Source organism: Macaca nemestrina, chromosome 9 (genome assembly GCF_043159975.1).
Source record: "Macaca nemestrina isolate mMacNem1 chromosome 9, mMacNem.hap1, whole genome shotgun sequence".
In the NCBI taxonomy this organism is placed as follows: Eukaryota; Metazoa; Chordata; class Mammalia; order Primates; family Cercopithecidae; genus Macaca; species Macaca nemestrina.
In genome coordinates, this window is record NC_092133.1 from 45,060,428 (window position 1) to 45,087,132 (window position 26,705).

The following is a 26,705-nucleotide window of genomic DNA, read 5'->3' on the forward strand; positions in this document are numbered from 1 at the left end:
GGTCACATCTGGGTTCAAATTCTAGCTCTGCCATCCATTAGCTGGGTGACTTGGGACAGGCTGCTTAGCCTCTCTGAGCCTCAAGTTCCTCATTCAAGAAATGGAGACAGTACTAACAATCTTTAATGTTGTAGAGACACGTCAAAAGCAAAGGATCAAAGCAATCTATAAGTCAGAAAGAAAGTAAAATGACAAGAACACAAAGGCATAAAAGTCCAGGGGAAAAATGGGATGTGAGGAAGGGGAAATGGATGAATGAATTTCTCAACTTGACAAACTCTACTCATTCTATCAATGTGAAAATTGAGGCTTAGCATGGTTAAATAACTTGTCCAAGGTTACAATTGGCAGGAGGCGGAGGCAGAGTGTGAACCCAGTTTTGTCTGACTTAAATCTTTATCCTCTATACTCAATTCAATTCAACTCTCATGAATTGAGTTGAAGTAATAGAAATGGAGCAATTGAAAATACTGGCAGCATCAATGAAAAAGGAAGTGCTAATCAGAGAGAGAAAAAATGTTGTCTCAGTCCAGAAGCTCCCATATAAAAGGAACCCTTTCACCAAGCATGCCTGCGAGCATCTGGCTGATGGGAGAGGAGAGGAGAAAGAAAGTCTCTTCCTCAGAAAGTCAAAAACATACCTAAACATTGTCTATCATTTCATTGTCATATCTTATAGATTATTTTTTGTTGCACAACTCTTGTTCCAATCCCCAGTATCTATCAACTGATGTGTTAACAATAACTCCATCATTATTCTCCTAATCTTTCACCCTTCTTGATGTCCTTTACCCCCATCTGCTTACATTTGGTTCCCAGGGGAATCTTTCTAAAAAGGGGCATTATGCATGTCATTCCTCTGTGCAAATATTTCCATGCTCCCCAATTACCTATAGAATACATTCCAAACTCATTAATTTGGCACTCAAATCCCTGTATAATCTGCCTCTACATTTCCAACATGATTTCTCATACTCTCCTTTACTAATACTAATATAAAACTCCAGTAAAGTGAGTTATGTGTGGTTTTCCATGACCTGAGCTTCACCACTTCAATGTTGCTCATGCTTCCCTCTTGCTTTGGAAAGCCTTTCTATACCACACTCTATATTGAAATGTTATCCTTAAGTGCAAACTAAAATGCCATCTTATCCAAAAAGTCTGTTGTGATTCCAACAGCTAGAAGTATTTTTGCTTTTCTCTGAGTTTACCTAGCAAAGTTTTTGCTCTATCATTATAATACTGGAATTTCTACTAGGAATTAGTAGGTCATATGTGGCAGTTCTTCTGTTGGTACATAGTTACTCTACTGGAGTTATAATTTAGAAAGGGCTGAGAATGACGTTTTCCAGCTGCATCCATGTCCCTACAGAAAACCAAACACCGCATGTTCTCACTCATAGGTGGGAATTGAACAATGAGAACAATTGGACAGAGGAAGGGGAACATCACACACCAGGGCCTGTTGTGGGGTTTGGGGAGCGGGGAGGGATAGCATTAGGAGACATACCTAATGTAAATGATGAGTTAATGAGTGCAGCACACCAACATGGCACATGTATACATATGTAACAAACCTGCACGTTGTGCATATGTACCCTAGAACTTAAAGTATAATAAAAAAATAAATAAATAAAACAATAATTTTGAAAGGGCAATCTTTCTAAAATTACAAATTTGATCAAGCCACTTTTCTATTTAATATTCTTCAATGGTCTTCCATCATTAACAGAACAAAGTCTAAACTCCTAGTCATGACACTGCTTTCTTCCATTGTCTCCTAATACCTCCTTAGTTGAATCCCATTCTACTCTCACATACACCCTAGTTTTTACTCATACCAATGAGCTGAAAAGTTTCCTTGTAGACATAGCTGTTTCCTAATGCCAGGGCCTTGAAATAGTAGCTCCTAGATATCTTTTGGCTGAATTAACTTGTACACCACATCCTACACATGTCAGGGAATGCAGTAAGTTTAAAGACAGCTATGCAAATGAAGAGGAATGGAAAGATCCCACTGTCCTAAAATATCTCTTAATTGTGTGGGAATACTGAAATAATTTAGCAAACAGTCTGACATTGTTTACTTAATAGCAGGAGCAGGCCAGAGTGAAGTCTCAATGGTATAAGAGGCCCAGGTACCAACAGGCAATGTAAGCATGTTGTGTTATTTTCAGGTGGTTTTTCTGCTACCCATCTTTCTGGGATGTATAGATAGGCACTTCAATCACCATAGACTAATTTGTTTAGCTCTCAACAGGAATCTTCTGTAAATCTTTGGGCTTCTATCAGAATTGTTTCACTTTCATCTGCTTTCATTGAAATCACTGAACTGTACAATCACCACCGTGGGAGTTATTACCATGGGAGAAGCCCATGTTAAAATACAAGAAGAAAACACACCAACCCATGTAATGCAATTCACCTGGACTAGATAAACGATCAGATTAGTTAGCCGTCAACTAGAGGAGATCAGGGGGCCCAGAGTTTTGCCTGGGTTTTCGGAATTGTCAAAATGACAGCCTATAAAGTGTCAGGAAATGAAACAAGGTTGGGCATTTAGTGATGGAGGAGGGTACGTTCTATAAAACTAATGATAGCCAAAACAATTGTTAACATTTATTAAAGGTTTACAGTATGCAAGACATTGTTTTAAAGTATATGCTGTATTAATTCACGTCGTCCTCATGGTAGCCCTATGAGTGAGAAGTATTATTATCCCCACGTTACAGATGAAGAGCACTTAAGGTCTTGACCAGATTTACCCAGCTCACAAATCATACAAATGAGATTCAAACCCACACCATCTGATTCCCTGCTGTGAACTCAACCACTACTGCCCCTAAAAAATTAGGGATCACCAGAAAAATTTAATCCGCTAAATTCAACAAACCAATCAATCAAATAAGCTCTCTCTATCTGTGGTTGAGGAATGATACAGGAGACATGTTTCTAGACATAGTTGAAGAAAGTAGGGTAGATTAACAACAGGGGGAGTTCCCTGAACTCTGCTAATAAGATTGCGTACATCATCAGTGAACTTACATGGATTATCTTGAATACCTATTATTTTCTCAGAAGTTTGTAAAATGTCATTGGTTTTCTGTTGAAATCAGTGGAAATAAAGCTACTTTTAGTTATTTCAGATTAAAACTTGGGAAGTCACATACCTTGACTACTTGCCTGGAAAGAGTTGTTAGTTTTTTCATAGGACTTCGGGTGTATTTCAGTGTGACAACTGGAGCCAGTGCAAAAAATATCTTAATCCTTTTAGCCAGTTCTGGGTTTGTAGAAAATGCTATAAAAGCTGAAATGGAAGAAGACACTAGTTCATAGTTTTCACATAATTATTTGTTCATTGTAAGTTGTAGTAAATGTAGCCATATTAAAAACAAAACAGAAAACAACATAGAATTAATACCATTTGTAGAGAAGAATTTCTCAATTTCTCAAGGGTGGAATTGGCTAATTCAGAATAAAGTGTTTCCTGTCCCTGGGGAATGCAAGGAGAGAGGGTTCAAATATCTACTGTGGGGCATGTCTAGGTAAACTCCAAAGCCCATTCCAGCTTGACGATAGTCCTGGTATCAGACAAAACTGGGCTATAAATTTGGCTTCCTATTTACTTCCTATTTCCTACTTCCTATTTACTTCCCTGTGTGAGTCTCGGTTTTCTCAGTCTGTAAGTGTGAATGGTAAAATCCTTATAGGATGATTTTTATAAAAGTCAAATGTATGTAAGTTATATGCATTTGACCTTTATAACCTTTGTGTCTGTAATCTTTATTAAAGATATGAAATGTAAGATGTTACTTGGGAATATCGCCATTGGAACAGATTGCTCGATTCAACCATTTGTGGAGCATGGATGATAGTGATTTCAGATGTTTGCAGTTTCCAATAAGAGAATGTATGTGAGATGTGTGATACAGTACAAGTATGTACAGACCTGCTTTACACCAGAATCCTGATTATAATTAAGATATAGAAAACGGACTGATGGAAATCCTGTTGGTAGTGTTAAGGCCTCTAGCCAAAGTGAGAACAGTAAGGGGACAAATAGGCCTCATAACACTGCCAACATAGCCCTACCCACATCTGGCCTACTCCAATGCCTCCCTGGCAACTAAAAGTCATACTGATTGTAGCATATAATTGCTGAGTTTTGTAATCTCTGCTTTCTTTCTAGTGTCCCTCACTAGACTGTGAGATCTTCAAGGAAAGAATGAATACCATATTTATCTCTGCTTCCTCAGCATATAACAGTGTCTGACAAATGTTTGTTGGTCGCACAAATGAATATATGAATAATTCTCCCTCTTTCAGGCTTATCTATCAACCTCCAAATTTAGTGTTGAGGGAAAATTCCCTATTGTCATTCTTATTTTATTTACTCTTCAGAAATTAGCCAGAGGAAATGGTTTCCCAAGTCAAGCCCCCAAGCTAGAGATTGCACAGACAGAAGAAATACTGACCCCCTTCCATGAATATGCAAGAAGAGCCCCTGACATTCTCTGAGCTCATCTGCCCCAAACACACCTATGGTGGTGCCTTGTGAGTGACCCACGTAGTAGAGTCGCTTCTGTCCTGTTTTCTCTATGATAAAACTGATTGTGGCTGGAAGGTCATATTTAGCCATCTCATCCAAACTATCAAAAAGAAAGAATAACAAATTAGAAAAGTCATCTCATTGTTAGGCCTAGAACATTTAAACACATTCAGTGAAAACATAAATACTTCGATTTTGTTAAATATAGACTAGTGTCAATATATGATATTAGGCATCTATGCAACTTTAAAGGGTGCAACACCTTGATTGCAAGTCAACATTTTTAAGAAACTGAAATCAGAAAAATTTGATTTGTCAAGGCCTACTGATGCTTTTCTTGCAAGGCTAGTCATATTCACTTAATTCTATAACGGGTTTACCAAGCTCCTCTGAAAAGAGCAATTACCTGGAATGCTTATCTAAAAGAATAATAAAGCAAACAGATTTGCAGACCTCAGCCAACTGACTGAATCACAATTTCCTGGGAAGAGACCCAGTAATCCGCATATTTAACAATGACCTCAGTTACTTCTGATACTGTATATAGTTTAATAAATACTTACCTAGGGAATTTTCTAGTCATTTGCAAGGGTGCAATGGATTATGGTTATAGAATTAGGAAATGCCAGTGCTTTCCAGAAAGAAGGCTGGCAATGAAGCCAAGGAACACAGGGTTTTCATGACCTCCAAGGCATGGTTCTTAGCTCCTATGCCAGTGCATGGGTTTGCTACTGTAACCAGGTAGGCATAGCTTCTGAAGCAGACAGCAACCCCTGGCGCTGCTGCTGGCAACACTGTTGCTTAGCCATTCTGTAATCAGGCTTTCTTCTTACTTCCCTTAGAACATACATACACACACTCACCCACACACAGATACCAGGAAGGAGGTAGGAATTCTAAAACAGTCATGCAATAATAATGACAGTTCTTTAGAGCCTGTGAAGAAAGTCTGGGTAGAGAAAGAAAGGTTTGTTTCCTTCTTGTGGATTCCACTGCGTGCATTTGGACACAAAAAGGGCAAAAATCACTAGGTGTTCATACATACACATGAGCAGAGTACACACTGTATTCGTTAATAGGTTTCTCCTTACCTGAAGGCCCAGTATTCTGGTGATTCGGGCGACAATTTAAGGTGTTTTCTGGACCAAGTGTTTCCTCGGCTGTTCCCCAACCACACATCATAGCCACTATCTGCCAGAAGGAAAGCCAGGCTGTTGTTGGGCAGGTTGCAAATCCAGTTACTGGCAGATGCAATTAAGCCATGCTGCAAATACACAGCAGGCTTTGGAGCTGCAAAACACAGGCAACAAGAATTTCATGTCTGAACTTCCTCAGTGCCTACAAGAAAAATCTCATTCCTGAATTTCTGTAGTATAGAAGAGAGGTTAAGAGGTAAAATCTGATGCCAGGCAAATCTGGGATCTAGTCCCTTCTGAGCTACTTACTTGGGTAAGTTATTTAAGTTCTCTTGGTCTTATTTTCTCATTTGTAAAGGGTTATATATAATGTATTGTATTATTTACGTGTGGAAGTTAGATTGCCCTAGTTCAAAATCCCTTCTGATATGCATGAACTCCTTTGTGCCTCAGTTAACCTATCTGTATAATGGGAAATAATAACAAATGCTATCTCCTCGTGTATTTATAAGAATTCATTGAGAACTTAAACGTATAAAAGGCCATCTGGCACAGTAAATATTAGCCCTATTACTGTTATTTATATTAATAGCATTATATTTTTCAAGACTCATCTGATTAAAACTTTAAATTTTTTTTGAAATAATAAAAAATAATACAAATGCCATTTGTTGAATGCTCACTGAATGTCAAGCACTATGCTAATTTTTATAGGCACTGCTTCATTTCATTTGAATTGCAAAAAACAAGGATATAAGTAGAACTTTATAGTTTAAAATTGTTAATATGATACAGAAGTCCTATTCCCAATGTCAAATAGGGACATTTTAACTAAGAAAGAGAAAGGAAAAAGAAGGAGGTGAGAAAGTGTTGAAAAAGAGAGAAGAGAGGGAAGAAGTGATTAGGCTTTTCCTCTGCTTTATAAATGGTTTGTGATGCTGTGTTGGTATCTCAGGACCCTACCTCAGGTCACTTTTGGAGCTAGAGTGGCTTCCTGAGAGTAAGTTGTACTCTCAGAGAGCCTTCAGCCACCGGGACCAAGGAACTAAGAATCTATGTCCATTTTTCCACCTTTTGGAATAGAGGGAAAGAAGAGGTGTTACTGACTTTGCCAAAGTTAAGTACCATTAAATAGTTAAGTATCATCAGGCCTCTGTGATCTGAGTCTGAGACAGATCCAGGGATCTCAGATTAGAGAGACAGTTTCTCATTGTACAGCTTTTTGTCTCATGCATTTTGGGAACTGTGATAGAAATGACAAGAGAAAAGCTTGGAGAGACTTAAAAGTTCTCTCGAGTATTTACAAAGTTATTTGTAATTATGGAGTTATTTTGGGAAATGATTGGCTCTGTAAAGCCAGCAACACCATTGTATCTTCCACTCTTTAAAAATCTAGTTTTTCTTTAAATAAGTGGTCTTTCTGATATTGAGAAGTTTTGTTATTCGACCTGCCAAAGTATAAAATGAACTAAGAAGAGAGAGAAGAAAACAAAAGCAAATCGTTTCTAGAGAATGAAATGCTCACTTTTTTCCACCTATGGATAGCCACCTGCATTGTAGGGAGCTAGAATTGACGCTTTAATGAAGTTTAAGCACAGAACTGATAGGAATGAATAGGGTCTTTTTTGCAGAGATTCCTAAGGATACCTGAGGCTCTACTTTAGAAAAAAACAACAAAAAAATAGAATTGGTTTTTTAATTGGAGGCAAGGGCAAGTGGTGTACTCTAGGCAGTAAACTATCCCTCTAGGCTGAGAGCTAGGGCTGAGCGTCAGGTGGGTCTCCAGTTGCCCATGCTCCCCTGCACAGCTGCCTCCCCAGCAGGATGTGGGGCAGCCACAGGAAGGTTAAGCTGAGAAGTGCTGCCGTGGACATTCACTTGGGCAGGACATCAGAGGACTCAGATACCAGCTTCCCAATACAGGTCTCAGTCTTCTTCACAACTATGGCCCTGCAGGAGCTGGTGCGGCTGAAAGAGCCGGAGCCCCCGCCAAAGCCAAAGCTGGACTGAAAGGAGTCCAGGCCATAGGTGAGGCCAGAGCTTGTGAGGCCGAGCCTAGTCCACCGGGTTAGCCACTGCTGGTACTCCTATGGATACCCCTGCTCTGCGTCCCAGACTCCAGCGGGCTCTCCTTGCCCTCCAGCAGCTTCCTGTAGGTGGCGCTCTCGATGCTCAAGGCCAGCTTGACATTCATCAGCTCCAAGTTCTGGTGAAGCTACGGCGCCCCGTCCTGTTTGATCCGCTGCAGAGCGGCCTCCAGCTCTGCAGGCTCAGCGTTGAGTCCTTAAGGGCAAACTCCCCACGCTGCTCCGCATTCTCTGGACTTTGAGGCCTTCAGTCTTATCCTGGAATCGGCTGATGTTTCGGTTCATCTGGAAGATCCTCTTCTTGCGATACCGCTCATTCTCAGCCTTCCCAGCCAGGGCCTGCAGTTCCTCATACTCGATCTGGTGGTGCATGCTGTCAGACTTGGCCCAGCTGCGGCTGGCGATCTCCTGGTACTGGGCGGATACTTCGAGATGATGCCGTCCATGTCCAGGACTCGGCTATTGTCCATGGACAAGCCCACAGATGTGACCGAGATCTGGGACTGCAGCTCACGGATCTTCTATTCTCCTGGGGCAGCCCTTCTAGGCGAGACTACTTGTTCTGCGTTGTTCATGTAAGCTTTATCCACATCCTTCTTGATGAGGAAAATTCATTCTCCATCTCTGTATGCTTGTTGATCTCATCCTGGTACTTTTGAAGTCCTCCACCAGCCCCTGCATGTTGCCAAGCTCCACGTCCAGCTTCAGCTTCTGGTCCCATGTGTCCAGCTGCCGCAGAAGGTGGTTGATGCAGCTCTCCATGTTGTCCACGTTGATCCCAGCTGTCTTCTGCTGCTGCAGGCTTCACATGGTCTCCAGCATCTTGATCTGCTGCTCCAGGAACCACACTTTGTCAATGAAGGAGGCAAAGTTGTTCAGGGTCTTGATCTGCTTCTTCTCCTGGATGTTCACAGCATGGATGTTGGGATCCACCATCAGTTTTAGGGAACTCAGCAGACTCCGGGTCACAGTGATAACTGTGATGCCTCCCATACCACCAGCCCCAGCAAAGACCTCACCCAGACCCATACTGGTGCCCAGGCCACCCAGAAAGCTGCTGCCCACCTGAAAGAAGCTCGAGGAACTGATACAAGCACTGGGTATACTTCTGTACCAACAGCTGCTGAAGGCGGACTTCTAGGTCACCCTGATGGACATGGTGGAGGCTGGAGTGAAGGCAGGTAGGCTCAACTAGATGGTGATTTGACAAGCTGGGAAGCTGTTGCTAGGTGGGAGCTAATAGGGTAATATTTACTTTAAACCATGAAATCACACAGACTTGGGTCCAGAACTGACTACAAATAGTTTAATACCAGTGAGAAGGCATCGTAGTAGTTGAAGACATTATGTCCAAACCTGGGTTTGAATGATTATTGAAGCTAAAAGTTTTCAGACTAGAGAGAAATTTAGAAGGCAAAATTGATAGATGGTAATGTTAGGTTGCATGTAGAAGGTGAGGGAGAAGGTGGTATCAAGAATAACCCCTAGGTTTCTGATTTTCAAAACAGGACAGTGGTATCACTAGGGTAAGAACACGATGTGTTTTGGTGTTTGCTTGGTAGGAAGACGAAGTCAAGAAGAAAAGGAGTGACCAAATAAACAGTGTATATAAAAGTGACTTAAAACTTCAAAGTTACACTAATTAAACAGAGAGGTGGAAGGTGATGATTTTTCTCCTCTAATGGAAAGGACACTAAGGATTTCAGAACAGAAACTGCTTGACTTCTCCCAGGACATCTAAGTACCTCTGCTTTAAGTATTATTTTTCCTTTCATAACAAAATAAATAATACCTGTCCTCCCTGGGCATCCTCTTCCATGTGGAATCCTATAAATTCCAAGGATATAACCATCTTTTGTTGTAACATCATACTCTTCACAAGGATAACCCCAGTAAGAAATAATCTGGCTCTAAAAAGAGGAAAGGAAATATATACCTTCATTTTATAATCTCTTAATTTTTACACATGCATTACAATATAGTACTTTGTTTATTTGTTTGAGATGGGTCTCACTCTGTTCCCCAGGCTGGAGTGCAGTCGTGTGATCTTGGCTTACTGCAGCCTTCGCCTCCTGGGCTCAAGTGATCCTCCCACCTCAGTCTTCCAAGTACCTGGAAGTACAGGCACCTGCCCCAGTGCCCAGCTTAATTTTTTGTATGTTTTTATAGAGATGGGGTTTCACCATGTTGCCCAGGCTGGTCTTGAACTCCTAAGTTCAAGGCATTCATTCCCCTGCCTTGGCCTCCCAAAGTGCTAGGATTATAGGTGTGAGCCTCCATGCCTGGCCACAATGTAGTACTTTAAATTGCACCTACTGCTTATCACTCTATGTGCTGTGATGGCATGTAATATTCCTATGAGTATAATTTAAAAGGGATTTCTAGGAGTTACATAAAGAGGCATAGGTAAGTCTGGGTGGGGTGACCCTACATTCTTGTTTGCTCAGGACACTTTCTGGTTTTGCCTGTTGGCCTGGTATTATTAAAGCACCCTAGTTTGTTTTGATGAAAAATTATATGGTCATCTAATGAGGGAAACCACAGGGAATTGTGGAGTACCCTGTGGCTAATAACAAGTGAACTATTACTAAACAGGCTTAAAAGAAGAGGGAGGAAGCAGTTACCAGAAGCCAAAAGGAGAAAGTCAAGCTGAGATAACCAAATTGAGGAAGACAGCTTGTCTAAGTTGACTTCACAGGGAGGAAGCCAGGGCAATAAAAAAATCAAACCTTACTGGCCTATTTCTTTCCATCTTCTGCTCACAATGTCCATTGGCTGAATTGAACTGAAAACCAAAAGACAAGGTTGCTTGTTGACCTGTCCTTACAGTTCAGCCTCTTGGCAGAGAGAAAGGTGTCAAAGAACAAAGAGTGAGCCTAGAGGGGTCAGAGAAGATACCCCACCCACAGATATACGAAGAAGAGGAGAACTAGTGATTATTGGTTATCTTCTGCATAGAGGTTTACATTCCTTGTCTCATTAACCTTATAAGAGGCCTTTGATATAGAATTGTACCATTTACAGTTGAGAAAACTGACATTCAGGTAGATTAACAATTTGTCCAAGATTATATACTAGGAAGAGATAAAAATAAGATTAATGCTAAAGTAAGTTTAACTCCAAAGCTTATGCCTTTATCAAAGGATTATGCATTTTCCCAAGTCAGACACAGAGATGCGTGTATAAATTATGGGCTACATAGAGCAGCGGCGAAGAGCCCAGGCTCTGGAGACAGACTGTGACATTGTGAGGATTATATGTAATATGTGCAGAACAATGCCTAATATAAGTGCTTTATAGATGATTGTTCTTATTATCATTATACAAGGATTAAAAGCTAAAAATCACTTATACTAGAGAGAGAAAAATTATGTGAGTTCAACAGTGTGGTACGAGATCAGGGGTACTTGCTGGATACTTTGGAGAGAGAAACAAGAAGAGACACTAGTGAAAAAAAACTTTGGCAGTTTCATTACTTTTATGATTCTAATACAACTTGGGTATGGTACAGGAAAGCAATTGTGCACCGTTTATATAGGAAAATGGAGTATATTATCAGAATGAATTCTGTAGTAGATATTTGTCATTTGGCCTTTTTTTCTTTGCCTAACACTATTCCATTCCACTTCTGGTATGAATTCCTGAATGTTAAAACACTTTGGTAATAAACAAAAGAAACCAACACTGGCTTATTAAACCAAAAAAGTGCATTGGGATAGTTCACAAAATCAAAGAAACTTCTCTATGAAAAACCTCAGGGAAAACTCAAAGATACTCTATAGAGATCATCTGTATTAAGTCATGAACCTTCTCTTTAGGAAGCCACCACTGGATGGTAGTTCAAACTAGGAGATGGAATATTACTGCCCCAACTTGGGTCAGATCTTTGAATTCTTAGATTAGTTAGCCATATAAAGAAACAGGAGAGGAAGCACAGATTTAGTCACTGGAGGAATTGTTGAAAACTGAGAAGGCACCCCAGTTGTATTTCAAATGCTGAAATATGAATAATTCCTCATTTTAGCATTTTTTCTTAATAAATGACTTACAATATTCATATTAGCTTCAGGGTTTGCGTTGTTTCCTTTCTTATCATAACCATACAGAGATCCAAGAGGAAGCATCCAGCATGCTGCTACTAAAAGCTGCCACATTTGGGATCTGCCTGGGAAAGGAAATTTAATATATTGGTCATCAAGATAAATTCTATGAAGTGAAATTTGGTGTAATCTTTTTATAACACTGCTGTGAGAGAGAGCAGAAACATACTTCTAGGCTGTGCTTTAACCAGTAGAATACTGAATTATACAACATTCATTCCATGAAAAATCTAAAATGACTTTTTAGTAAGAAAAGAAAAGATGGAAGGAAAGAAGAAAAGAGGGAATGAATGGAAAGGAACAGAGAAAACAATCAATCAAGTTTCCAGTAGATAACTGGACAAAAGAGGGAATAGATAATTTGTAGAAAAGAAATGTAATGGCCAATAAATTAATCAAAGCACATTTAGTATCTCTAGTCATTAGATAGATTGGTACTTTTTTCTGATGGTGGAGTTTGTCATTGGCAAAACCTTTATGAAAAAAATTTGTTAACATGTCTTATAAATTTAAAAGTGTTCATAACCTTCACTCAGTAATTTTGTTTTCAGGAATCTATCTAAAAGAAAAATGATGTATATATAAACACTCAGTATAAAATTATTTCTTATTGTATATATTAAGACAGTAAAATTTCCCAAAGTAAGAGACTGGTGACCTAAATTATGGGTGAGAAAAATGGAATTATTCAGTCATTAATATTATGCTTATGTGTGATGTGTGAAAATTCCTGCTACATAATACATATGGAAAAACAGAATTCAAATTGTGCATATATTTTGAGTTCAATGATGACACGAACCATAATAGAAAAAAAAGCCTAAACATCAAATTTTAATTATAGTTAGATGATTATTTTCTCATTTTTAAGGTGTTTTTCACACTTTCTAAATTTTCTATATCCAGTATTACCTTATCATAAGACAGATATTATTATTTAAACTTTTTTAAAAATTGTGAACATTGTAGAGAGAAAAAGATTATGAGTATTTCTTATTTGTCTTTGAAACTACTTAAGTTTAAAGCAAAAAACAACTTTGCAAAAACAACCAAGGGGAACATTATTCAGGAGGACTTCTTTTTACAGTGACTTGTAAAATACAGATCTTCAAATTATTTTAGAAAATACACCCTCCCTGCTAATCTGTTTTGTTACTGTATAGTAATATAATATATTGACATCTAAATTAATACAGATTAATATAGCTTAATTCTGGTGCAACTCTATGGCAGCAATAATAATATCACCTTCAGAAGCAATAATTATTGCTATTACAACTATGTATTGAGCACCTATTCTGTACCAAATAATGTGCCAGACATACATTATTTCATTTTATTCTCAAAATAATTCTAAAAGATAGGAAATATTGGACTGGGCATGGTGGCTCATGCCTGTAATCCCAGCACTTTGGAAGGCTAAGGCGGGCTGATCACTTCAGTCCAGGAGTATGAGACCAGCCTGGGCCATATGGAAAACCCTATTTCTAAAAAAAATACAAAAAATTAGCCAGGCATGGTGACATGCACCTGTAGTCCCAGCTACTCATGGGGCTGAGGTAGGAGGATCACCTGGGCCCAGGAGGTTGAGGCTCCAGTGAGCTGTGATAGCACCACCACTGCATGCCAGCCTGGGCGACAGAGTGAAACCCTGTCAGAAAGAAAGGAAGAGAGAAAGAGAGAGAAAGAGAAAGAGAGAAAGAAAAAAGAAAAGAAAAAAAGAAAGAAGAAAAGAGAGAGATTGAGAAAGAGAGAGAGAAAGAGAGAGAGAAAGAGAAAAAAAGAAAGGAAGGAAGGAAGAAAGAAAGGAAAGAAAGAAAGAAAGAAAAAAGAAAAGAAAGAAAAGGATGGGAAATATTGTCCTCATTTTATTTAAAATAAAACTGGGTCTTACAGAAGTCAAGTAATTTGCCCAGCATCAAACAGATGGTCTTGGAGGCAGAATCTGAACTCAGGGTGCCTGACTCTTGGAAATGCACACGAAGACTGTCTTTTAACCATTCAGTCCATTCAGGCTGGTTTTATGGGGGCCCTCTGGCTTCTGTGTGTCTAATTAGTGTTTATCTAAGTATGGCCCATAGACCACAGGCATCATAATCATCATGAAAAACACTGAAGACTCTTAGACCTCACACTGAAAACTCTTAGACCTCACCACTGCCCAGCTGAAGAAGAATCTATTGTGGGGTGCCCAGGAATCTGCATTTTAAACCATCATTACGAGTGGTTCATACACATTCTAAAGTTTAAAAAAACAGCCAGACTGGTTGGATTCTTTCAAAAGAGAAACTTTCTCATTTTCATTTCTGTTTCTCTGAGACCTAGCATGGAGGTTTTTATAAATGCCAATAAAATGGATAGATGAAGGAGTAAATGAATACGTTATTTAATTTTTTTTTTTTTTTTTTTTTTTTTTTTTTTTACCCCTGAAACTGAGTTTCGCTCTTGTTGCCCAGACTGGAGTATAATGGCGCGACCTTGACTCACTGCAACATTCGCCTCCTGGGTTCAAGGGATTCTCCTGCCCCAGTCTCCGGAATAGCTGGGGTTACAGGCGCGAGCCGCCACACCTAATTTTTTGTATTTTTGGTAGAGACGGGGTTTCACCATTTTGGTCAGACTGGTCTCGCACTCCTTACTCCTGGTGTTCCACCTGCTTCGGCTTCCCAAAGCACTGGGATTACAGGAGTGGGCCACCGCCCCTGGCCATGTTATTTAATCTTAATGACTACGCCAAATTGACTCACTATTTTATATTACATATTGCTTCACTGGTTTGATTTTATTCCACTTCATCATTCCTCACCGAGAGTAAGCTTTGAATGTTGATCAGGTCCTTACCTTGGGATTATATTTTATGGCAAAGTAGTAGCGAAATGTGTAAAATTTCGTCTTCTCTCTCAAGGCTTTGACAGTTTACATGCTCTCATTTCTGCTGAGTGGTTGGCATTTTGAGGCCTCTGAATCACAATCACCGGTAAATAAACCTGGGGCCCTTGTGCTGGAGCAGATCCAGCTCTCTTCCAAAATGGCTAAACCTGTGGGTGTTCTAATGTTGCAGGGGAAGAGGGCTGTGAGCTAGCACAATGTGCTCCTTATAGAAAGAGCTGGGATCCAGCCCCAAGGGACGGCACAAGGATATACTAGCCATGACAGATTGCCTTTTGTAACCATGACATACAGCCCATCAGCTGCCTTTGTTTCACTCCCCTGTGTTATATGGATCTGGATATAGAAGGATGACACACCCCAGCAAGAGGAGTCTCTATGTGTTCCATTTAGGAAGGAGTGTCAAGTCCAATCTAAACAGCCTGTCTTCCAGCACCTCTTATGAGGGGTGTTCTTTCCTGCTTTGCCTATCCAACCAAGCCTTATAGTAGTAACTATAATTGTTGGGTAAGGGTGCTTGATTCAGGAACCTCTCTTAATAATACTCTGAGTTTTTAAATTTATTTGACCTGTTTCTGTGACAGCTCCCTGATGAGTATTGCCTTCTCATGTGTCCCACATCAACATTCTGCTGGTTCATATATCCTTATATTCTATATAATATCATATATCCTTATATCCTGGTTCACATATCCTTATATGCATTAGCATACTAGACTAAGAAATATAAAGATATTAGACTAAGAAATATAAGGATATTAGACTAAGAAATATAAGGATATTAGACTAAGGATATGCTAATGCATATAAGGATTTTAGAGTAAGAAAAAAGCAGACATGATAAATTCCAGGGGATTCTCAGTTTTTAAAGATGAGACCCTTGGTTGCCAGTACTCAGATTAAATCACAATAGATTATATTTATTGTATATTTTATTATAAATGTAATCTATAATAGATTATATTGATTTATCACTCTAAATCCACTTTTCACATTGCTGTCTTACAAAACATGACTCCCATAAAATGCTATTTGTATAAAGAGGCCATGGGTAAATATATGTTAAACTCTATATGTGTGTGTGCATATTATGTATATGACTTCCTTGGAGACTCATAGACTCTGTGTGTATGTGTGTGTGTGCGCGTGCATAAAACTTGCTTGGATATTCAGACTACACACACACATACAGGCACATGTATGCGGATAGACTTATATAAATGCTATAAACATCACTTATTTGGAGAGCCTCAGTTTATAATTAAGGTTTGCTATAGTCCTGCAATCAAGACTCTATTTAACTTTATTTAACCTACTTTTCTGCAGTCTTTTTTAAAACTTTTATTTTGGATTCAGGGATAGATGTGAAGGTTTGTTACATACATAAACTTGTGTCATGGAGGTTTTTGCACAGATTATTTCATCACCCAGATACAAAGCCTAGTACCAAATAGTTATTTTTTCTGATCCTCTTCCTCCTCCCACCCTCCACCCTCAAGTAGGCCCCAAGGTCTGTTGTTCCTCTCTTTGTGTCCATGAGTTATTAAATGCTGGTTTAATATTTCTTTCTTTATTTACTATACCAAAAAAATCTATATAATGAAGGAAAGGCTAAAATAAGTGGGCAAAAATTGGAAATTTCTCCTTCAAAAGTTTCTTCAGGCAGATGCTCTACATGACTGTGGAGACAGCTGCTAGTTTTACTCAAATTTGGTTGGAATTTGGTTGGGAAAAGGTACATTACCTGCAAGACCCTCTTCCCATGCTCAAAAATCTCACTTCTCCAATAGTTGCTTTTTGTCTGCTCCCTGCCCCCAACCCCTCTAGCTACTGCAGTCAGTAGGAAATATGAGACTTTCAAGAGAATGTTGCCTTGACGTATGTTTGATTTTATATTGGGTTCATATATTGTACATCAAATGCATGTTGATTATATGTAGGCAGTTCTCATAAGTAATGCATTTTACACTGACAAATACCTTGATGGTGAAATCAAGTATAGCAATTTCTCAACAAAAGAATATCAGAAGTAATAGAGACCTTAATTCCATTTTTCTTATTGCCCCGTAATAGGAACTATCAGGCTCATCAAGCAAACACTTAACAACAACTTATGGCAATAGTTGGAGAGCATTCTTAACCAGTCCCCACCCTAATTCTTCACTATATTCATAAATGGAGGTGAGAATTGGCCAGAGTGTTCAGGTACAAAGACCCCACAGAAAACTCTAAGCTCTAAGTTTGGAAAACTCTTAAGTTTAGAAAATTCAGAGAGGTCAGTTTCTACAGATGAATTTCAGTTTGATCAATGGTAAAATAAAGCTAATGGTGAATCCCTGAAAGCTTTGTGGAGAATTCTGAGTTAAAATTCTAACTCTGTCCTTCAGAAGATATGGCAGCCATGAGATTGCGGCTATCAGAGCTTCAACTGTGGGGAGCAAAACTGGCTATGAGCCACAGCTCCTGTGTCTCAACTCCATCACTAGCTTCCCAATGAAGCCACACATTGTAGACATTTCCTAACTATTGGCTATCACTGTTTTATTATTAGTTGTGTGATTGCTAGGCAATTAAACGTCTCCGAAACTTAATTTTCTTATCTGTATAGTGATATAACAACACTTACATGTATAACAACACCTACATGTAGGGTTGGCTTAAGATGATAAAGATGTGATAAATAAGATGATAAATAATGTCTATAAAACATCTAACAATGCTTGACTCTTAGTAAATGGTAGCTATTGTTATCACATGTCTTCTATTTCTGTGATTATTTCAGTTGTATGTGTTGGTTCTCCAACTAGTTCATAAGCTTCTTATGGGCAAGAACCAGATTTTATACTTTATGTTATAAATACAAATGCTTCATATTTATAACGTTTTAAATCTTTTGTGTCTGTAGTTTTGTTTATACTGAATATGGCACAATTATTTCAATTGACTTATGAAAAATAACAACATATTTTGTACCAACACTTCTCAAATAGAATAAGAGCAGTCAAGAATTTCTGTTTACTTGTTAATTCTACTAATAATTTTCATTCTTGACTGTATAGAGTACTTTGCCTATTTAATCTATAATTTATATACCATGGACTGAGCATCTATATGCTTAATCATTATTTTTCCACCACTAGCAAATGTAAATGTCAGTTTAGAATTTGAACAATATCTGTTTTATTCGATTTCTTTTCACTGAGTCTTACTCCCCTTATGAAAATATTTTCAAAGTATTAATAGAGGTTAGAAAGTTTGGGAACAGTGTAACTCATTGGAAGATTACAAGAGAGGAACAATTTTGTCTTAACAAATTTGAGTGACAAAGTAAAAAATAGGATAGGGCCCAGAAAAGTGAAAATAGAAAATATCTTGTATATGTAGGTTACCTGGTAAACAAATAAAAGACACAAAACAAAGCTGATGTCAACATGCACAATAAAATGTAAGCAAAATGTGTGACATCCTCACAGCCCAAGGAAGATGTGACAAATGGGATTAAAATTTACATACATATATAATTTTCTAAAGTGTATATATATATAAAATTTTCATCCTATATAATATTTGGCTTCCCTCTATATATACACACATATATACATCTATATATATACAGTTTTCTAAATAATATGTATGTATATGTATAGAAGGAAACCAAGAATAATATTAGTGAAAGACATGTAACCATATCTTGCCTGTCATCAGTTATGGCATACATTTTTTATTTCATCTTTTCTTGATTAATGAGCTTAGAAAGATATGGAAAAGAAATATGGGAATGGAGAATGTATGGGAGGAAGAAAATGATTATATAATAGATCATTATTTGGACAAAAGAATAAAAGGTCCATGTTTACAATGAATCAATATTATGATCTTAAGCAGGGTAAACAAAAAACTGAAAGAGCCAAATTCAGTTTTTTGAAACTGAAGGATCTTTTTCTTCAGGAGAGGGATCTTTCTGTATAAGATTGCTTTAATTCTTGTTATTTGTAATACAAATTAAAAACATGTTTTCAATTACAAGAGGATTTTAAAATAAACTATGATGTATGTATTTAATCTTGTAGATAAATCCATTAAATTATTTTTAAAGACTATATAATAACATGAAAACATACTCATAACATGATTTTAAATTGAGGAAAAACTTGTTGGGCAAAAGAATTATATACACCAATAGTCTATAAAGTATACAATAATTTTCAAGAAATACACAGGCACATATGTAGTTTTAAAAGAATGAAATTCTAGACCTTTGACTCTCATCTATACTCTTTTGTAATACTAATTTGGCCTGAGAATTTCTGGTTTGAAGCAGATTCTCCTTTTCTAACTTTGCAAAGGAAAAGCCCAACCCTCTCCTTTCCTGAATCTTACAATGTGAAGTGTTCCAGACTGAGACTCCCTAACAAGGGAATAATTGACAATATTGACATTAGTATTGGGAAAGGAACGACTTTAATAAAATAGCAATCCCTTTCCAAGGGCATTTAACCTCTGCAAGTCAGTTTCCAATAGTTTGCTTTGAAAAAAAAGGTAGAAAAAGGATGCACTTGAGTGGTTAGTAGATAGATCATAAAAAATAATTTTTGTGTCTTGGCTGGAAACCATAATTCTCAGCAGACTAACACAGGAACCAAAATCCAAACACTGCATGTTCTCAGTCATAGGTGAGAGTTGAACAATGAGAACACAGGGAGGGGAACATCACACACGGGGCCTGTCGGGGGCTGGGGGACAAGGAGAGGGATAGCATTAGGAGAAATATCTAATGTAGATTACGGGTTGATGGGTGCAGCAAACCACCATGGCACATGTATACCTATGTGACAAACCTGCACGTTCTGCATATGTGTCCCAGAACTTAAAGTACAATAAAAAAAAAATAATTTTTGTTGATGCATCACTATGTGATTTGTGACACAGAGCTTCATAAAGAGCTCAAAAAATTGTGGCATTATGTAAACATGGTTTCTCAGCACTACTCACATCTATTCAAAAAATGAAAAAATTGATGATGAATTTTGTTTCATTCTGTCAACAAATAATAATCATCAATGGATGCAGAAATTGAAAGGAAAAGATATATTTATGTCATTAAGAAAAGCATTGCCAATCCAGTTTTACTCCCAATGCTTAATCATTTTTCATTAAACTTTTAATGTGTTATGATCCTTTGGACAATTATATACAAATAAAAATTAAAACAACACATCATTAAAAACTTTTTAAAAAATGCAACCTTACGATCACAGGAAATGAAAACAATTTAAGTTTTAATGTATATGGGCCTTTTAGTTGCAGAGAATAATCTACTGATCAATAAAAAATAATAACACAAATATGTTATATTAAAATATATTTGTAAGAATATGTAAAACATCTGTAGAAATGACTGGAATGAGAATATGAATAGAAGGAGAAAAACAAAATATGTAAAACTTCAAATTCATTAAATAAGGGAATTTTTAAACGGATGATATTAGGCATCAAATCATTATTCTATTGGATGTGTTTTGAAAATTGTGTAACAATTTAATTTTAAACTATTAATATTTACAATGTGCTATAAAGTGCATCCTTAGCAACAATTTAAAAATATGACAGAAATTTTATATGCCAACCAAAAAATGTGCAGTCACTTACAGAGTTTTACAAATTTTGGGGCTATAGAAGCAAAAATAATATTTAAGGAACTGTTATATATTTTTAAATTTTTATTGCTTTTAAACTTCTGAAACAAATTAAAAAAAAAGGGGGTCTTCAAAAGACTAGAAAAATTACCCCAAAATGAAAATACTTACATTTGATCAATGGGAATAAACATTTTCCCTCTTCCACTAATTTGCTTATAGGTTATATATTTTCCTTGATGAATTTATTAGCTTGAATTATCCTTATAATAATAGCAAAGGTTATGACATTTATAAATAATTAGGTATAAATTTAAACTCAATGACCTCTAAGTAAATGTCCTAGATGTATTCTTAGGGGCAAAGTTCAGAAGTTTTAGTACTTACATCTTGTAATAATCATTTCAGCAGTATCCCATAGTTTTTGTTTATTAAAAGATTCTTGGCAGCCATACAAATGACTGGGTTTGCCAGAAGACTGTTGTTTATCAATTAGAATGTTTTGTCATCGGCCACATTTTTCCGTTTTATCTAACATTTTAAATCTAAAAACCCAATGGGTGTTCACAAAGATTTAGGATCTGTCTTGCTCCTACCTCAGCGTCCTTCATAAAGCTCTAATACTTTTAACCTCTTACCAAAACACAGTAACTCACAACTATTAGTGGTCAGGTTTGTCAGAAACTAGATTTAAATTGCTTCCCTGTTTTCTCCCACCCACAGGGTGAAAGACAATGAATCAGGAAGAGTGAGGAGACTATTAACAAGTGAATGAAAGGAAATCTTTACACAACAGGATATCCAGTCCTAAAAATTGTGGATTTGAGAATTAAACACCTAGCACATTTGAATCAGGAAAAAGGACTAGGCAACTTTGATGGAATTTTCAAATAGGTTAAGATGCCAGTAGCTCTGTGCTCTAAGCCTAGAGGCAAGCAGAAAAGAACAAGAGTCTTAGGACGAATGGGAAATAAAATGCCAAGGCAGAAAAAAAATGAATAACAAACATATTTAAAGAGCATTGTATTTCACATGTCTTCTGTAATATGAAGGACAAAGCACTTGTCCTGCCTGGCACAATAGGCTCTGAACGATTGTTGCTTCAAATTGAAGGTAGCAATTAAATAAAATAAACCACAAAGGAAGAGCAGTGAAGGAAATAATTTTTCCCTCAATGTCCTTACAAAATAAAGGAGAGACAGGATAGGCCAATAAAGGAATATGAAATCAAGTCATATTAGAGTAAAATGGTACTTTAACTTCACATTGTTATTCCAAAATTCAGCTCCATACTCTCATATTTACAGTCTGAAGTGCTAAGTGTGCCAAGGTGCTATATATTTGAGTTGGTTTCTGTTTTCAGACATGAAGAAAGCCTGGTAAAACCTGCTTTCTTATTTCTAGAAAAAGGGTAACTTATTTCTAGAAAAAGGATAACAAAAAAAACTAATAACAGTTTGGCTTTGACACATAGAATTAAAGAATAATAATCTCTCTATGTCTAGAGGGGATATTAGTCCATCCAATTGACTCCTCTTCATCTTTCTAGCTTCCAATCAGGTCTGCAATTAAGAGGGTGACAGGAGCATGTTACTCTTAAATATCATCTATATTAATGTGAACCACATTTTCACTCCTAACCCAGTAAAGCTATTTATTACAAAGCAGCAGAAAAACAGAATGGTGTGTCTTCCACAAATGATTAAGTTCATAAGCAGTAGTGTCACTCTTGACAGTCACTTTGCTTCATATTCCCCTGCAGATGACTGTGATCATAAAAAAGAATATTCATACTCAAGGCCATTGGAATGAGAACATTAAGAGCTTTCTGAAAAATAATAAATGGCTTTGAAAACATTATCCAAACATTATTTCCCAACCCCCTAGATACAAGACTCAAAAGAGAGGTTCATAAAAAGTATCTATTGCTAGATTTTTCCAGGTGTAGGCTTGTGATACCTCCTCTCACTGAGATTCAAATATGGTGATGCCTGCTTTCTAAATGCTATCGCTTTCTGAAAGGGAAAACTGTCATAACATGCCTAGAAGACTCTCCATCTGAAGTTGTCACATTATACTCTTGCTGTGTCTTGCTTAACCTGATAGAATCAAAATCCAATATTCATCATCAACATGTAAAGTTCTGTCCCTCTGAAGGTTTCCCGTGTCTCACTAATATACTATGATCCAGGCTCTGCAAATAGATGAAAAGCCATTACCTGATCCAAGTCTTTGGAGGTCTGTCTTCAAGTCCTGGGAGCTTCAGGTGCATTCCAGATTCTTCCAGAGGCAACTGTCAGTGGAACATGCTGTGTTTTAAACAGCTCAGAAGATGTCGCAACTAGAAATTTCTCAACTGGAAGCAGATTAATCATGGTTTCAAATATGGCAGATGCTACTAAGTTAACCTTGTCAGGTGAGTTCTTAGCCAGTGATGAAAAAGAGTGTGATTGAGACTAAAATTCTTACTCCTGCCAAGGCAATCCTCATGTTCTATGCCTCAAGGGTCAGATGAATTGGAAGATTCTCAGCCGAATCTGAGACTCTCTACTTAGAAAATAATAGACTCTCTACTTAGACTCTCTACTTAGAAAATAATTTCCACCAAGGGTGGATGAAGTGACCCCAGTCATATGAGCATCTCTATAAAATGCCACATCCTCTTGCCTCATCCAGCTGCAACACTTCTAATGCTACCACATTCCCAATGATTGCTTTGGCTTTTCTAAATTTCTTTTACCTTGGTATGTAAATTGGGCATTAGAAGTGGCAGGAAGTAGTATATCCAATTCTTTCAAGATCTCTAGCTAGCTAAAGGCAAATAAACACAAACAAAACAGGCTTTTTTTTTTTTCTACTCTCAAACCAATCTCTTTCTTGCCATGTAAGCAGTCTTGTGTCTGCACTCCATGAAAGTTTGAAATCAGATAATCTAGAATTTCAGAACTGCATACAGTTCTATTTTCAGTAGAGGGCCTTTATATTATGGAAAATTACAAGGGTAATTACAAGTCCAGTTTGGGTAAATTACAACAACCAAATTCCTAAAATGATCTCAAAACTAATATTTTACATGCTTCAAAGTCATGTAAAATATGACTTTGAAGAGTAAGAATATTCCTGAATTAGTTCCTGAAAGTTCATCATTGGTTCAGACATGTCTATGTACACTCAGAGCATAGGAAAGAATTGCAAACACACTTGTATCAGAACATGAATTTTAGTCAGGCAGGACTTAGTGGCATGAGGTTAGTTTAAATACCTTCAAGTTTCTTTGGATTGTTGTCAGTTGCTAATTAGATTCCATTAGAGTCAGTTTGATTGGAAATTGGAGTTGGAGTTGGCTTTGCTTCCGTTACTATAATAGTTTCAACCACTTAATTAAAATTATTTACAGATTTACTTGATTTATCAGAAAAGTTTGATATTCCTATATTTTTAATGTATAATTCCACTTACAGTGTAGTACATTCTACTGGCATGCCATTTGTGTCTCTGAAATAAAACGTAACAACTGGAAAGATAGTTCATGTGTTGGCAATATACAGACTGCTGGAATCTAGTCTATGCTAGCAAATACAGACATTTCCATACTAGAAAACACAGATATTCTTGGGGGGAAAAAAAGAAAAAAAGATGGAATTTTCAACTATTACATAGTTGATCTTGAACTATTTTGCCAAACATTCTCTGCAATGCATTCCTACCCACAGGAAATCCAAATCATTGTACTTTGGGGCACTTTTACACTGAATGGATTATTCATCCATATAAGGGCCCTTTATTGCTTTGTTTACTCTTATTTTATTTAATTTATTTTGACCTTTGTCCCTGATCCCACTTTCATTCAATCTCCAGTTTATCCTAAAGAATGACCATATTATTGTAAAGTATATAGCATATATGAGATTTTCATATATTATTTTGTTATAAACCTCATTGTTTCCTACTTTTCTTACTGTACACTATGCCTGTGAACTGGATTGGCTGCATAATTTGTGGGACCCAGTGCAAAATTTTAAATATGGGACTTCTTATTAATAATAATTTAAAGATGGTGACAGCAAAGTGGCTAAGTGTGAGGGCCTTCTAACCACACCTTCTAACCCTCTGGAGTTGCATATTTCACACGTCTATAAAGCAGGTTCGACTTGTGAGAATCCAACATGTTGCATTAAGCATATGTTGTTTGTTACTTCTTACTGTAAAACCTCCTCTTTTAAACTATCCTATTCCCCAATGACCGATAATTTCATTTGCTTAAATTCTGCACCATTAAAAATGTCAGCATTTATATGCTCCACGATGGAATAGTGTGCATGCCATACATCTAGGAATGAGAATTTTTTGGTCATAGGTCATATAGTTGCTCAGTTTTACTATATATTTCCAGATTATTCCAGAAATAGGCTTTGCACTTCCATCAACAGTGCTGAGTATTCATTTCCCACTCAGTTTGCTAGTCTATTTCTGTCAATCTGTCATTTCTCTTTTCTTTTTCCTTTTTTTTTTTTTTAAAAATGTAGTTTCGCTCTGTGGCCCAGAGCCACTGGAGTGCAGTGGTGCAATCTTGGCTCACTGTAACCTCCACCTCCCAGACTCAAGCGACTTTCCTGCCTCAGCCTCCTGAGTAGGTGGGACTACAGGTGTGTGCCACCATGCCCGGCTTATTTTTCTGTGTTTGGTAGAGATGGGGTTTCGCCGGTCTCAAACTCCTAACCTCAAGTGATCCACCAACCTCAGCCTCCCAAAGTGCTGGGATTACATGCGTGAGCCACCACACCTAGCCATTTCTCTTTTCATTTATGATTTAATTAGTTGAACAGAAATCCATCTCTGTTTACACGCATACTTGTATAGTAGTATTTATGATTTTAGGGTCTTAAAAAAATTATTTCTCCAACCCTAGAACACAAAATAAAAGGGCAAAGGGGCTTTCCCTTCTCTGGTCTTGGTAGTGGCTTTAGGGCCCTGCAGAAGGGTGGGGCCCATCTTCTCTTTCACTCCCTCTCCCGGCCTTATCATGCGGAAGGGGTAGGTGTTTTTCCATGAAACACTTCATCTCCTACTTCCATCAAGGTGTCTAACACCCCCAAGGTATTTGGGCGAAGCAAGAGAAAGAACCTTGCCCTCTAACTGACTCATGCTGCCCATACCACATGGCCAGGATATTTACCCAGCTGCTTGTGTTCCAGGTGTTAAGGAGTTGTTATAGAGAATGCAATCTACTCATCTGACAAAGGGCTAATATCCAGAACCTACAAAGAACTCAAACAAATTTACAAGAAAAAAACAACCCCATCAAAAAGTGGGCAAAGGATATGAACAGACATTTCTCAAAAGAAGGCATGCATACAGCCAACAGACACACGAAAAAATGCTCGTCATCACTGGCCATTAGAGAAATGCAAATCAAAACCACAATGAGATACCATCTCACACCAGTTAGAATGGCAATCATTAAAAAGTCAGGAAACAACAGGTGCTGGAGAGGATGTGGAAAAATAGGAACACTTTTATGCTGTTGGTGGGATTGTAAACTAGTTCAACCATTATGGAAAACAGTATAGCGATTCCTCAAGGATCTAGAGCTAGAAGTACCATATGACCCAGCCATCCCATTACTGGGTATATACCCAAAGGATTATAAATCATGCTGCTATAAAGACACATGCACACGTATGTTCATTGTGGCACTATTCACAATAGCAAAGACTTGGAATCAACCCAAATGTCCATCAGTGACAGACTGGATTAAGAAAATGTGGCACATATACACCATGGAATACTATGCAGCCATCAAAAAGGATGAGTTTGTGTCCTTTGTAGGGACATGGATGCAGCTGGAAACCATCATTCTCAGCAAACTATCGCAAGAACAGAAAACCAAACACCGCATGTTCTCACTCATAGGTGGGAACTGAACAATGAGATCACTTGGACTCAGGAAGGGGAATATCACACACTGGGGCCTATTATGGGGAGGGGGGACGGGGGAGGGATTGCACTGGGAGTTATACCTGATGTAAATGATGAGTTGATGGGTGCTGACCAGTTGATGGGTGCAGCACACCAACATGGCACAAGTATACGTATGTAACAAACCTGCATGTTATGCACATGTACCCTAGAACTTAAAGTGTAATAATAAAAAAATTAAAAAAAAAAAAGAGAATGCATACTTTAGAGTGGAGCTGAGCTGAGTCTCTAATCTGCACACATTTTAAAATCTGTACCTTTAGGTCTGAAACAGGAATTTATTGTTTTCTTAAGGAGATTAAATTCCTTGATATTTGCATAACAACTAC

General features: G+C 37.6%; 1 protein-coding gene across 2 annotated transcripts in view; it reads right to left on the reverse strand.

Annotated features, from left to right (window-relative positions):
- LOC105480804 (lipase family member K) overlaps positions 1-22,756 on the reverse strand; it is a 40,010-nt gene extending 17,254 nt beyond the window's left edge. The window contains exons 1-7 of one of the 2 annotated variants that reach the window (XM_071068851.1): positions 22,617-22,756; positions 22,440-22,496; positions 11,822-11,937; positions 9,565-9,682; positions 5,641-5,740; positions 4,540-4,649; positions 3,171-3,307 (exon numbers count right to left, since the gene is read on the reverse strand). In XM_071068851.1, coding sequence (XP_070924952.1) covers positions 3,171-3,307; positions 4,540-4,649; positions 5,641-5,740; positions 9,565-9,682; positions 11,822-11,937; positions 22,440-22,455 — 597 coding nt within the window. In that variant the 5' untranslated portion in view covers positions 22,456-22,496; positions 22,617-22,756. Of the gene's footprint in view, positions 1-3,170; positions 3,308-4,539; positions 4,650-5,640; positions 5,840-9,564; positions 9,683-11,821; positions 11,938-22,439; positions 22,497-22,616 lie in introns of both variants that reach the window. The other variant, XM_011739978.2, reaches the window with a different exon arrangement.
- Between the last annotated feature and the right edge of the window lie 3,949 nt (positions 22,757-26,705).